The sequence below is a fragment of the Sinocyclocheilus grahami genome, unplaced genomic scaffold (assembly GCF_001515645.1).
Source record: "Sinocyclocheilus grahami isolate Dianchi unplaced genomic scaffold, SAMN03320097.WGS_v1.1 scaffold103.1, whole genome shotgun sequence".
NCBI classification, from domain to species: Eukaryota; Metazoa; Chordata; class Actinopteri; order Cypriniformes; family Cyprinidae; genus Sinocyclocheilus; species Sinocyclocheilus grahami.
This window is the reverse complement of record NW_015505282.1, coordinates 1,640,915-1,655,842: the sequence shown is the minus strand read 5'-3', so window position 1 is coordinate 1,655,842 and position 14,928 is coordinate 1,640,915. Positions and strand designations below refer to the sequence as shown.

Sequence of the window (14,928 nt, the reverse complement as noted above, 5' to 3'; positions counted from 1 at the left end):
CAGTGTGGGCAGGTGCCAAATCCTGCTGGAAAATGAAATCAGCATCTTCAAAAAGCTGGTCAGCAGAAGGAAGCATGAAGTGCTCCAAAATTTCTTGGTAAACGGGTGCAGTGACGTTGGTTTTCAAAAAACACAATGGACCAACACCAGCAGATGACATTGCACCCCAAATCATCACAGACTGTGGAAACTTAACACTGGACTTCAAGCAATTTGGGCTATGAGCTTCTCCACCCTTCCTTCAGACTCTAGGACCTTGGTTTCCAAGTGAAATACAAAACTTGCTCTCATCTGAGAAGAGGACTTTGGACCACTGGGCAACAGTCCAGTTCTTTTACTTTACTTTAAGTTATTTAGCAGACGCTTTTATCCAAAGCGACTTAGTTAATTATTTTTTATTTTATATAATATATATATATGTTGCACTTTGTTTATTATTATATTATATTATATTATATTCATTTATTCCAAAAATGTGTCATTGCATTACAGACACCATTTTAAATCAGTGATATACTTTATATTTTATATTTATCTAACTATTTATTCTATCTATTTATTTTGTACAGTGTTTTTCCAGACCTTGATATCCACATTAGTTAGTGCTCAGTATAGTTTAAATCAGGGTGGTTCACGAACTCATCTGTTCCAGGATCATGATGTCCAGGAGGATAAGATCTTCCTGCTCTCTCTGCTCATGGCGGAGACGGGTGTTCACTCAGTGGCTTACGCCTTTCCCAATGTGCGCATCATCACTACTGCCGTGGACAAGAAGGTCAACGATGAGTTTCACATCATTCCAGGGATTGGTAAGAGCAGTTTAATTAAAGGAAGAGTTCACACAAAAATTTTAATTCCCTTAACATCAGACCATCTAAGATTTACAGGTGCATCTCAATAAATTAGAATGTCATGGAAAAGTTTAACTCAAATTGTGAAACTTGTGTATTAAATAAATTCAATGCACACAGACTGAAGTAGTTTAAGTTTTTGGTTCTTTTAATTGTGATGATTTTGGCTCACATTTAACAAAAACCCACCAATTCACTATCTCGACAAATTAGAATACTTCATAAGACCAATAAAAAAACATTTTTAGTGAATTGTTGGCCTTCTGGAAAGTATGTTCATTTACTGTACATGTACTCAATACTTGGTAGGGGCTCCTTTTGCTTTAATTACTGCCTCAATTTGGCGTGGCATGGAGGTGATCAGTTTGTGGCACTGCTGAGGTGGTATGGAAGCCCAGGTTTCTTTGACAGTGGCCTTCAGCTCATCTGCATTTTTTGGTCTCTTGTTTCTCATTTTCCTCTTGACAATACCCCATAGATTCTCTATGGGGTTCAGGTCTGGTGAGTTTGCTGGCCAGTCAAGCACACCTACACCATGGTCATTTAACCAACTTTTGGTGCTTTTGGCAGTGTGGGCAGGTGCCAAATCCTGCTGGAAAATTAAATCAGCATCTTCAAAAAGCTGGTCAGCAGAAGGAAGCATGAAGTGCTCCAAAATTTCTTGGTAAACGGGTGCAGTGACGTTGGTTTTCAAAAAACACAATGGACCAACACCAGCAGATGACATTGCACCCCAAATCATCACAGACTGTGGAAACTTAACACTGGACTTCAAGCAACTTGGGCTATGAGCTTCTCCACCCTTCCTCCAGACTCTAGGACCTTGGTTTCCAAATGAAATGCAAAACTTGCTCTCATCTGAAAAGAGGGCTTTGGACCACTGGGCAACAGTCCAGTTCTTCTTCTCCTTAGCCCAGGTAAGACGCCTCTGACGTTGTTTGTGGTTCAGGAGTGGCTTAACAAGAGGAATACGACAACTGTAGCCAAATTCCTTGACACGTTCTGTGTGTGGTGGCTCTTGATGCCTTGACCCCAGCCTCAGTCCATTCCTTGTGAAGTTCACTCAAATTCTTTTCAATCCTCAAAAGGCTGCAGTTCCCTTGGTTTGTTGTGCATCTTTTTCTTCCACACTTTTTCTTTCCACTCAACTTTCTGTTAACATGCTTGGATACAGCACTCTGTGAACAGCCAGCTTCTTTGGCAATGAATGTTTGTGGCTTACCCTCCTTGTGAAGGGTGTCAATGATTGTCTTCTGGACAACTGTCAGATCAGCAGTCTTCCCCATGATTGTGTAGCCTAGTGAACCAAACTGAGAGACCATTTTGAAGGCTCAGGAAACCTTTGCATGTGCTTTGAGTTGATTAGCTGATTGGCATGTCACCATATTCTAATTTGTTGAGATGGTGAATTGGTGGGTTTTTGTTAAATGTGAGCCAAAATCATCACAATTAAAAGAACCAAAGACTTAAACTACTTCAGTCTGTGTGCATTGAATTTATTTAATACACGAGTTTCACAATTTGAGTTGAATTACTGAAATAAATGAACTTTTCCACGACATTCTAATTTATTGAGATGCACCTGTATACTGTTATGGGGCTAAGTAAGCAATCAATCCTGCAAATGAATGCTTAAATGCTCTGTATATCTGTTCAGACAAAATTAGTACAAATACAGAAATTCTGCTCCTAACTAGGGCCAACGGTGCAACATTACAACATTTCCCTAAAAACTTACTCAAATGTAAAAAATTTGAAAAATCTTTCATTTCTACATCAGAGGCCTCCTAAAACAATATCTGAGAGGTCAAAAAAAATGTTGCTAATTTTTTTCTATATTTGGGTATTACAGGGCTATATATATATTAGGTGATTATATGATACATACATCAACATTACTGAGCTGTATTTTGAACAATAATACAATTATCAAATGATTGATCTAATTTTGCGCTATAACTACTAATAAAATAAATAATTTGACAACGTCAAATCATGTCAGTACGGCATGTGTAGAGAAGGTCTTATTATTGTGAGCATGTTTTATATAAAAAGGTTGCGTCTTCTCCAATAACAACCAACTGCAGAACCGCAGAACCATATGTCATGACAGTCTGAGGACAACAGCGCCAGACTAACAGTCTGAGGCCGGAAGTGGGCGGAGTGGCAGTATCAGATCGGAAGTGGGCGGAGTTCATATAAACTAATAATAGCGGAAGAGACGGTAAGAAGTTAATCACGGTGTAATTACGAGAGCTCAGTCAAAAGTTAATGAAAACGGAATCATCATGGCGGAAGAAGAGAAAACGGTAAAAAAAATTGCCTTTGTGTATTTAATCGATTGTTTTTGGATTAACGCTTATAAGAATTATTGTTAAATGTGTGCCTGCATAACTTCAATTTATTTATTCACTTAAGTTTGATTTTGTATTTTTAATTAATTGTATTTATTTGAGGCAGGTACAGCTAGTGTGTGATGCTTTTTCTATTTAAGAGTGAAAAACACATTTTATTTAAAATAATATTTTTATTTTATTTTTGTTCTATGAAAAAACGTGGTTAGTTGTGAAATGGAGTATAAAAAAATGCTTTTTCAATTAAATCAAATGCTCAAGCTTTGTTTTGTTTTTTTTGTTTTTTTTAAAGATTTGTTAAATTTATATTGTTAATCATTTATGACACAAAAAACAAATGTATAATAAACTATAATAAATAAAAAAACTGACAATTGTCTATAGTAATATGTCTAGTTTTTTTTTTTTAAATCAAATGCTCAAGCTTTGTTTTTTTTTTTTTTTAAAGATTTGTTAAATTTATATTGTTAATCATTTATGACACAAAAAACAAATGTATAATAAACTATAATAAATAAAAAAACTGACAATAGTCTATAGTAGTATGTCTAGTTTTTTTTTTTTACATATATATATATATATATATAAGTGCATCTTATATATCTTTTAAATTCAATCGTTTTAATATAATACTTGATGATAACGTTGTTTTAAACTTTGAAACGGTCCAAAACACGGAAGTAGCGGAAGGCAACACTTGCTCCGCCCACTTCCGGCCTCAGACTGTTAGTCTGGCGCTGTTGTCCTCGGACTATAATTACGTATGGTTCTGCAGTTAGTCCTATCTCGTCTGCTCAGCTTGGCCAGCGGACGTGATGTAAGCACATGGGCGGGGTTTCCGGAAGTCAGCTGAGCGAAGATCCATCTGTTTAGCTTCAAGAGTAATGGAACAAATACAGTGATCCATTTACCCGGGTATGAAGATATTATTGCATTTATTTGTCCAAACTGATAGGTTCCTGCTTCAAATCCCCGCCGGACTGTTAAAAGTAACCGCTGGGATGCAGATTAATATATTAATTGAGTTCGGCCTGTGTTTGTTTACAGTGTATAATGTTAGGAGGCTACATGCTAAAGCTAATCTGTCAGAACACTTGCAGGAGTCTCGGTGTGTGTCTGAATGCACTTCAGCATTCAGCGAGATCGGTGTCTGCAAGCCATGGCTCAGCCTGAGAAGAAAGCAGGGCTCCTGAGGAGAACATCCTCCTCGAAGAAGCCTCTGAAGGAGAAAGTGGTGCTGATGTACGAGGAGATATTTGCAGTAAGTCAGTATTTCCTGATGTATGTCATTAGGGCTCACCGAGGCTGCATTTATTTGATCCAAAACTATAAAAGTAAAATAACTGTTTTCTATGTGAATATCTGTTAAAATGTAACTTATTGCTGTGATCAAAGCTGTATTTTCAGCATCATTACTCCAGTCTTCAGTGTCACGTGATCTTCAGAAATCATAATAATATGCTGATTTGCTGCTTTAAGAAACATTTCTGATTATTATCAAACATTCAAACTTGTTTTCAGGACTCTTTCATCAATAGAACAGCATTTATTTGAAATCGAGATCTCTTGTTACATTGTATTTACTGTCACCTTTGATTCATTAAAGTGTCCTTGCTGAATAAAAGTAGTTATTTCTTTATATATATATAAAAAAAGCTTACTGGCTTCAAATTTTTGAACGTTAATCTATTTTTACACTGTTATTATATTTTGTAATTTTATGACAAATAAGTACATTTAACCCCATAATTATCATTATTGTAGTTGGAGCCAATGGCCTCGTGGGCAGCGCGCCGACATGTAGCACCTTTGCGCTTCGGTCGTCCCGAGTTTGAGTCCCGGCTCGTGGACCTTTCCCGATCCCACCCCCCTCTCTCTCTCACCCACGTTGCTTCCTGTCGACCTACTCTCCTATCTAAATAAAACGCCAAAAATAAATCTTTAAAAAATATATTTTTTTATTATTGTAAAATAAAATAAAATAAAATAAAAAAAAAAGTTTGGTATTTTAACTTTTGGGTTGTAATTTCATTATTATCAATGGTTAGGGTGACCATCCGTCCTCTTTTCCCTGGACATGGCCTCTTTTTGGACCTTCAATAATGCGTGCGGCCCGGGATTTCTTAATTGCCCAAAATGTCCGGGATTCGGCTGTTTTTTAAATCCCGCTCCCGCTGAATCTCTCCCGCAACATGTGTTTCGCTCCCGCGATTTTCGTGTCCACTCCTTTACACATTCTAATATTGTGGGAGCCGCTCTCAGGATGCGGAGTATTTAAATATTTTTGAATGAGCGTTTGCGCCGTTTACTTTCACTTTCGATTTCGCGATCACACAGCACTCTGTGTAAAGTTAGCACATCTTACAAGATTAGATATTTGTCAATGAGCTCAGGATCTGTTGAGCAGCAAATACTCCAGCATGGTCTTGTCAGTCATCTCTCCTTATTCTCGACCTGTGTTTAGTCAAAGCTGACTCCGGTAGCTCTTGTTGGATGCAGGGTTGCCAAGTCCACGTTTTTTCCACAGAATTGGGCTACTTTTAAACTGTTGCCATGGGTTGATTTTCCCAAGTGGGTTAAAGGTTTGAATTATTGCATAAATTACATTTGACTGAAATGCTTGTATTGAAACATTTTGCATTGTACCTATGATAAAACTTTCATGGACTTCTACATTAACTGTTCCCTCCTGGTGGAATGACCCGCCCAGCTCAATCCAAGCAGCTGAGTCCTTGATATTTTCAAGAAACAGCGGAAAACACACCTCTTTCATCTTCATTTGACCCTCTAACTCTAGCACTCTCCGTTCTATTTCTATTCTTTCTACTTATTTTCTTTTTATTTATTCTAAAAACAAAACAAACAAAAAACCTTGCTATGTATACTGTTACGTGAACTATTACATGTTTTTAAATGTAATGTTGGTGCAAGTATAGATTGTAAACATCAGTTTTTGCTCTTTCCCATCAGAAGGAAGACCCTACTAAGAACAATCCTCGCTTCTGGGATGAGCTGTTTCTGATGAAGGTCCGTGGCAGATACACATGGTGAAATGCTGTTTTATGAGTGCGTGGACTATGCTGTTGATCTGTGTGCTTTGAGCAGGTCAATCTGGAGTATCTGGAGGGGAAGTTGGAGTCTCTGGACGGGGATGAAGTCGTGAAAATCAAAGACAACATCAACAGTTTGTTCCATCACTGTGTTCAAGCTCTGACTGAGGAGCACCAGATCAAAGTAGTCAATGCGCTTCAGGTAAAATCATGCTTCCTGCGTTACTAAAGAACATGATCTGATAATCAAGTCATGCTCCGAATAATCAATGTCTGGCTAGTGCGTCATCGCAGAAGATTTCATATAAAGAAAATGAATCATTTATTGTATTTGTTTGTCAATTACAAACATTTTTGTGGAAAAAAAAAAATATTATTTTCATCACTGCAATTTGAAAAAATAATTATGTACTTTTTAAATGGTTAAGTATTTATACGTGATGATAGAACTACTTTTTTTTTTAAATGGTTGTGTCTGTGTAGAATTTTTTTTTTATATTTAGAGTATTGAAAATCTAAGAATCTAATAAGGTTAGCCATTGATAATAATAGAATTACAACAAAATATTGTATTGTATTTTATTTTATTTTACAATAATGATAATTATGGGGTAAAATGTACTTAGTTGTAGGGGTGTGCGATATATATCGTCTGCGATAATATTGTTGTTTTAACGATGTGCGATTTGACATTATCGAGTATTTTGCAAAAATCATTCAAAACATCCCTACAGAGCGCACGCATACATTACGTGACGTCTAGACTAGTGCGTGTGCGCATTTAGTGTGTTTTCTTTCACTGCGTGATTCAGTCTATTAAAATGGATTTAGAATGATCACAAATTCAAGACATGATGGCAGAAAATTTATATATTTATGCCACTTCATATAGTTATTCAATTTCACACGAAGAGTGCCGTTTTTCTCCAAAAATTACCATGATTACAAATGTGACATTGAATTCAATAAACAATAAGTTAATTAAGAGACTTACGTTTTAGACACCATATTGCTTGTTTTTGCTCTATTTCGCCAACAAAAATAATTCTGAATACAGCCACAGCGCTGTTTTGTGTCTCTGAGCAACGAGCTCAGCCACAGTGATCTTTGGGTTCTTCTTTACCTCTCTCACCAAGGCTCTTCTCCCCCGATAGCTCATTTTGGCCGGACGGCCAGCTCTAGGAGGGGTTCTGGTCGTCCCAAACGTCTTCCATTTAAGGATTATGGAGGCCACTGTGCTCTTAGGAACCTTAAGTGCAGCAGAAATTTTTTTGTAACCTTGGCCAGATCTGTGCCTTGCCACAATTCTGTCTCTGAGCTCTGAGCTCAGGCAGTTCCTTTGACCTCATGATTCTCATTTGCTCTGACATGCACTGTGAGCTGTAAGGTCTTATATAGACAGGCGTGTGGCTTTCCTAATCAAGTCCAATCAGTATAATCAAACACAGCTGGACTCAAATGAAGGTGTAGAACCATCTCAAGGATGATCAGAAGAAATGGACAGCACCTGAGTTAAATATATGAGTGTCACAGCAAAGGGTCTGAATACTTAGGACCATGTGATATTTCAGTTTTTCTTTTTTAATAAATCTGCAAAAATGTCAACAATTCTGTGTTTTTCTGTCAATATGGGGTGCTGTGTGTACATTAATGAGGAAAAAAAATTAACTTAAATGATTTTAGCAAATGGCTGCAATATAACAAAGAGTGAAAAATTTAAAGGGGTCTGAATACTTTCCGTACCCACTGTATATATATATATATATTCTTTTATTTTTATTTTAAATAAACATGCTTACAAATACTCAATTGGAAACATCAAACCGAAGTTGTGAAGTGAGCTTTTGTGTTTGCAGACACACCATACGTTCAATTACTGGTTGGCATTCAGAAAATGTAACAGTTGCTTTTGACCTAAAGATCTGAATGAGCATGACAAAGACATGAAAAGCTCCTCCTGTCTGTTTCTGTAGACTCTCTGTGCGCTGTTTCGAGGAGTTCACCAGAAGAACAAATCCGCCACAGGCTTTGACATCATCAACATGCTGATGGGCTTCGACAAAGCTGAGCTCCGAATGAAGGTCAGTCGTTTGTCCCGCTCGCACATGATCTGGACGTTTTTATTGAATGCAGAGTTGAGCTGCAGTGTAATTGTGCACACAGGAGCTAATGGAGAGCCTGGACAGTCTGCTGTGCGGTGATGGATCAGAGAGTCTGAAGAGTTTGTGTCTGAAACTACTGCTGTGTCTGGTCACTGTAAGATCAGTGCATTCATTCTTCTACACACTTTTTGTACAAATCTGCTCACTTTCACTTCTGTAGTGAAGTAGTCCACTTGCTGCTTATTTTGTAAAAGCGAGCAAAAATCAAGTCCTGGTGTCATTGCACCAATTGCAACGATTTAAAAATTATAGCAACAGAACTTAAAGGAATAGTTCATGCAAAAATGAAAATTAGCTGAAAATGTATTCACCCTCAGCTCATCTGAGATTAGGATGAGTTTGTTTCTTCATCAGATTTGGAGAAATGAAGCATTGCATCACTTGCTCACCAATGGATGTGAATGGGTGCCGTCAGAATGAACTGATAAAAACATCACAATAATCCACAAGTAATCCACACCACTCCAGTCCATCAGTTAATGCCTTGTGAAGTGAAAAGCTGTGTGTTTGTAAAAAATAAATACATCGTTAAGACTCGTTTTTAGCTTCAAACCGTCCCTTCCGGCTAAAACACGAGTCCATAATAACGCTTCCTCCAGTGAACAAGTGGTCTGGTCTGAATCAGGAGAGAAATCTGCACAGATCAAGCAGCATTTACAGTCCAAAACAGCTCTAAACAAATATGTGGGTGGATTTTGATGTGAGAGACAACAGGAGATGCACTTTTTCACTGGAGGAAACAATATTATGGATTATAGACTCATATTTTAGTTCGAAGTAATGGTTTGAATGTAATAATAGATTTGTTTCTTACAAACACAGCTTTTCTCTTCTTGAGTCATTAACTGATGGACTGGAGTGGTGTAGATTATTGTGATGTTTTTATCAGCTGTTTGAACTCTCATTCCGACGGCACCCATTCACATCCATTGGTGAGCAAGTGATGTAATGCTACATTTCTCCAAATCTGATGAAGAAACAAACTCATCTGCATCTTGGATGGCCTGCGGGTGAGGACTAGGGCTACAAAACGATTAATCGCGATTAATTATCTTTAAAATAAAAGTTTGTTTACATAATATATCTGTGTGTACTGTGTATATTTATTATGTGTATATATAAATACACACGCACATATGTATATATTTAAACAAATATTTGTATGTATATATATTCGTACTAGTATATAATTTATATGTAAATATTAATATTTAATATACAAATCTAACTCATTTTATATATACTCATGTATGTGTGTGTATTTGTATATACATAATAAATATACACAGTACACACACATTTCTGGGTGAACTATTCCTTTAAAATGTATATGTTCACATGACACTATCCTTTTTTCCAGATGCTTTCTGACGTGTTTATAATGTGTTTTTTGTCTTGCAGGTGACAGATAATATCAGTCAGAACACCATACTGGAGTATGTGATGATCAACAGTATATTTGAGGCCATTCTACAGGTAAAAACTGTGATGTGTCTTCTGTGATTTTACCTGCGCATTATAATGTTGTCCATTTTAATTCGCCTCTTTTTGTCCAGATTCTGTCTGAGGTTTCCAGTCGAGCGCAGCACGGATATGATGCTGTGGTACTTTTAGCTCTGCTGGTGAACTACAGGAAGTATGAGGTAAGTGCACAGTGACACTTGTACTAATGTGATATATCGTTCTAGTCATGAAGCATTGTTTGTACGATTTCTGTGAGGTTCATTGTTTCCTCTGTTAATTGTAGTCTGTGAATCCTTATATTGTGAAACTGTCGATAGTGGACGACGAGCCGACCCTGGATGTGAGTAGTTGGGGAGATTCTTGAAATTCAAGGTATTATTGAGTCACTTGGAGGTCTAATATAGTTGGATCTTTTCACAGGGCATGGGAATGGTCATCCACCACGCACTTGCTGAGTACAATAGGTGACAGGCAATCTTTATTGTTTGTTTTCTAGAAACGTGTGTGAAAGATTTAATGTGATCCATCTGGTTTCCACAGACAGTATAAAGACAAAGAAGAGGAAAACCAGGGAGGCTTTTTCTCCACCCTCACCAGCATGGTATAAAACTCTTTTAGCATTTATTAATGTCTAGGGCCCTATGAAATCGGTTTTATTTTTTCCCAAATTAGATATTTTTTCCCATTTCAATTTTTCTGGATTCACCACTGATAAGCTACCACTAAATATTGTAGAAACTTAATTTGCTGTAAAGTTGCTTTGCAACGATTTGTATCGTAAAAAGCGCTATACAAATAAACTTGAATTGAATTGAATTGAATTATTATTTTATTTTTTTATTCCCAGAAATACAGCTGTGTATTTACATTTTTTGCTTTAAAAAAATTTCTGGTAAATAATTTTTATGGTAAATATTCCTTTAAAAATAATGTTTTAATAATATTTGTATTATTAGTAGTAGTACTATCATTACATTTAAAGGGGTCATATGATGCGATTTCAATTGTTTCTTTCTGTTTGGAGTGTTACAAGCTCTTGGTGCATAAAGAAGATCTGTAAAGTTGCAAATACTAAAGTCTCAAACCCAAAGAGATATTCTTTATAAAAGTTAAGAGTCAGCCACGCCTACCTAAAACGGCTCGTTCTAACACACCCCCACATATCTACATCACTATGTGGGAAGATTTGCATAACGCCGCCCAAATGTTCACACAAAGAAAGAAGGTGTAACTTTTATTCTCGCTGTAGTATTGTTGTTGCTGCAGCCATGTCGTGTGCTTCGTTGTAAAGCGAAACTACGTTGTTTGGCCTTCCAAAAGAGGACGATATCTGCTTCGTCATGCCTAGAGCTGATCTGTGCTGGTCGCTGAGGAAATACAACAACTTTCACCGTGGACAAAGCGGAGTCCAGCCCGCCTCAGCTCACGCTATACCGGCCTCAGTGCACGCTAAGCCGGGGATTCCCCTCACGCTAGGCTGCTGTGTTTTTCGTTGCTACTGATGATTCAAACGCGAGTTTTGGGCAGTGTAGAGTAGCACTTGTTGTTTGTCATTTCTCCAATCACAAATGCGACAGAGTTTTATGTTTACCTGGCGCAATGCAACGTAACGCGTACAAAAACATTATAAGTCATTATAATCAGTTATTATGTCCCCACTGGATGCAACAAATGCCTCGTTTGTAATGGGTTTTAATGTTTTTTTCTCGTCGCTCCGGCCGGACACGGCATCACAGTATGGTGAGGGGCGTAACATTTCCGTCTCACGCTTGAGGTATTCAGCCAATCTCAACTCATTGGATAGCTGGCCAATCACAGCACACCTCGCTTTTTTTAGAACGATGAGCTTTGTAAAAATCAACGCGTTTCAGAAAGGCGGGGCATAGAGGAGAAACAATAATGTACAGTATGTGGAAAATAATGTGCTTTTTGAACCTTAAACTGCATAAACACATTTCATTACACCAAATACACAAAATAATGTTCTTTTTAGCAACATCATATGACCCCCTTTAAGTAATATATTTCTGTCACAGTTTCTAAGAGTTAAATCGAACTTTTATTTTGACGGGTTGCTGTGAAGATAGTTTCTGTTTGTATATGATATGACGATAGTTTTACTCAAAAGAAACGGAAACGTTTTTGTGGCGTAATATTAACAAACACTAGTGCATATCGCTTTTTGATATAAGTGTTCTGACCTACTTTTCATGTATCCATCCAAAATGGGTGCAAAATTCTGCGTTATACTGTACAGTAAATTCCGTTTTTATGACTAGATTCCGCGATTTTGTCGGTGTTTTCCACATCACGGAAATCATAGGGCCCTACATGTCTTTCCAAGCTGTTTCACTTTTTTGTTTCTGTGGAACACAAAAGAAGAAATTTAGCAGAATGTTCACGCTGCTCTTTTCCATACAATGAAAGTGATTTTTGCAGCTACATATTTATCATAATCATGCTTTGGTCTGCAGGTGGGCAGTATGTTTATCGCTGACGCAGATGAGAAGCTGTCAGTACAGTAAGTAAAAATTAAGACGGTTTAATTGGTGATTTGGATTTTTTTTCATATACAGCTAACCTACAAAAGTTTGGGGTTGGTAAGATTAAAAAAAAAAAAGTCTCTTCTGCTCACCAAGGCTGCATTTATTTGATCAAAAAACAGTAAAATCAGTAATATTGTAATACAGTAATTTAAAAGTCAGTTCTATTGTAATATGTTAAAATGTAATTGATTGAGCTGAATTTTCAGCATCATTACTTCAGTCTTCAGTGTCACATGATTCCGCGATGAACGTTCGAAAGAACAGCATTTACTTGAAACAGAATGTTACCTTTTAACATTCTAAACGTAATTAGTCCCTTTTTATCAATTTAATGCAACCTTTCTGAATAAAAGTGCTAATTTCTTTAAAAAAAGCGAACCTTTGAAGAGAAGTGTATATATATATATATTTGAAGGTCTGATCAGCCCCATAAGTCTTCAGCGCATAATAGCAGTCATCAAATCCTGAAATGTCCATCCTTGTATTATTAAATCAAATGCTCCACATTGTCCTTTAGGACTAATGAAGCCATCCTGCTCGCTCTCTATGAGGCCGTTCATCTCAACAGAAACTTCATCACAGTTCTTGCACAGGTCAGCACTGCACAATGACTTGTATTTATCTTTGTGCACTGACATATGCATATATTATTAGGCCTGTCCTATCTATACATTGATGGTTATGGTTTATCTTTGCATCTGTAATTGTCAATCACAGAGCCATCCGGAGATTGACATCGCAACAACCCCAGCTGTGCCCGTCCCAGCCTCTCCTCTGACCCCGCTGGGCACCACACCGCCCTCTCTGGACAGTGAGTAACTAGTGTTAAAATATCATTCACTCACCCTCATGTCAGACCCACATGACCTGCTTTCTTCTGCAGAACACTAAAGTAGAAATACATGCACCGTATGAGTAACCAGAAGTGAGGTTTGTTTGAATAATGAAACGCTTTGAGATTTTCAAGCAGCTGTTGTTCAGCAAATGACTCTTTGAATCGTACTGTACTTCCAGTCTGTTATTTTTTAGAGCTGGCATTTCACTTCCTTAAACCGACTCCACACTTACATTTGCCTCTAAAACACGTTTAACTTTTATGCTGCTTTTTGCATTGCAACCTTTTAAAAACTTGATATCCATTAGCTGTATGAAATATTAAATCCACTCGGATCTGGCAGACTGAAGCTCCCGTGGTGGATGTGGCGTGTTCTCCTGCTCAATCATCTGTAATCAGGATGACACGGGAAACATTCACAATATACTTATAGCCTGTTCACAAAAAGGACAATAACTATAATGATAATTATGATGTTTTAATAATCATTGTTATATAATAACTATAATGTTTTAATGAGCATTTCAATTTAACAAAAACAGTAACATTTTAATAATTGTTCTTACTGGACTAAAACTGTAACATTTTAATAACATTCTAATGTAACAATAACTGTAACATTTTAATAATGTTCTAATTTAACGATACCTGTAACGTTTTAATAATCTTTTTAATTTAAGGATACCTGTAACGTTTTAATAATCGTTCTAATTTAAGGATACCTATAAGTTTTTAATAATGTTCTAATTTAAGGATACCTATAAGTTTTTAATAATGTTCTAATTTAAGGATACCTATAAGGTTTTAATAATGTTCTAATTTAAGGATACCTATAATGTTTTAATAGTCGTTCTAATTTAACGATACCTGTAACGTTTTAATAATGTTCTAATTTATCGATACCTGTAACGTTTTAATAATCGTTCTAATTTAAGGATACCTATAACGTTTTAATAATCGTTCTAATTTAAGGATACCTATAACGTTTTAATAATGTTCTAATTTAAGGATACCTATAAGTTTTTAATAATGTTCTAATTTAAGGATACCTGTAACGTTTTAATAATGTTCTAATTTAAGGATACCTATAAGTTTTTAATAATGTTCTAATTTAAGGATACCTATAAGTTTTTAATAATGTTCTAATTTAAGGATACCTATAAGTTTTTAATAATGTTCTAATTTAAGGATACCTATAATGTTTTAATAGTCGTTCTAATTTAACGATACCTGTAACGTTTTAATAATGTTCTAATTTATCGATACCTGTAACGTTTTAATAATCGTTCTAATTTAAGGATACCTATAACGTTTTAATAATGTTCTAATTTAAGGATACCTATAAGTTTTTAATAATGTTCTAATTTAAGGATACCTATAAGTTTTTAATAATGTTCTAATTTAAGGATACCTATAAGTTTTTAATAATGTTCTAATTTAAGGATACCTGTAATGTTTTAATAGTCGTTCTAATTTAACGATACCTGTAACGTTTTAATAATGTTCTAATTTAAGGATACCTATATCGTTTTATTAATGTTCTAATTTAAGGATACCTGTAACGTTTTAATAATGTTCTAATTTAAGGATACCTGTAACGTTTTAATAATGTTCTAATTTAAGGATACCTGTAACGTTTTAATAATGTTCTAATTTAAGGATACCT

The 14,928-nt window shown here is 36.1% G+C and overlaps 1 protein-coding gene across 3 annotated transcripts in view; it reads left to right on the top strand.

The window, feature by feature from the left end:
- The first annotated feature begins 4,039 nt into the window (after positions 1-4,039).
- LOC107588454 (UPF0668 protein C10orf76 homolog) overlaps positions 4,040-14,928 on the top strand; it is a 20,421-nt gene continuing 9,532 nt past the window's right edge. For 2 of the 3 annotated variants that reach the window (XM_016276554.1, XM_016276555.1), the window contains exons 1-14: positions 4,040-4,120; positions 4,306-4,466; positions 6,176-6,232; positions 6,311-6,457; positions 8,229-8,336; positions 8,419-8,511; positions 9,819-9,893; positions 9,974-10,060; positions 10,165-10,221; positions 10,302-10,345; positions 10,422-10,482; positions 12,356-12,402; positions 12,945-13,020; positions 13,145-13,238. In XM_016276554.1, the coding sequence (XP_016132040.1) occupies positions 4,326-4,466; positions 6,176-6,232; positions 6,311-6,457; positions 8,229-8,336; positions 8,419-8,511; positions 9,819-9,893; positions 9,974-10,060; positions 10,165-10,221; positions 10,302-10,345; positions 10,422-10,482; positions 12,356-12,402; positions 12,945-13,020; positions 13,145-13,238 (1,087 nt within the window). In that variant the 5' untranslated portion in view covers positions 4,040-4,120; positions 4,306-4,325. Of the gene's footprint in view, positions 4,122-4,305; positions 4,467-6,175; positions 6,233-6,310; positions 6,458-8,228; positions 8,337-8,418; positions 8,512-9,818; positions 9,894-9,973; positions 10,061-10,164; positions 10,222-10,301; positions 10,346-10,421; positions 10,483-12,355; positions 12,403-12,944; positions 13,021-13,144; positions 13,239-14,928 lie in introns of all 3 variants that reach the window. The other variant, XM_016276556.1, reaches the window with a different exon arrangement.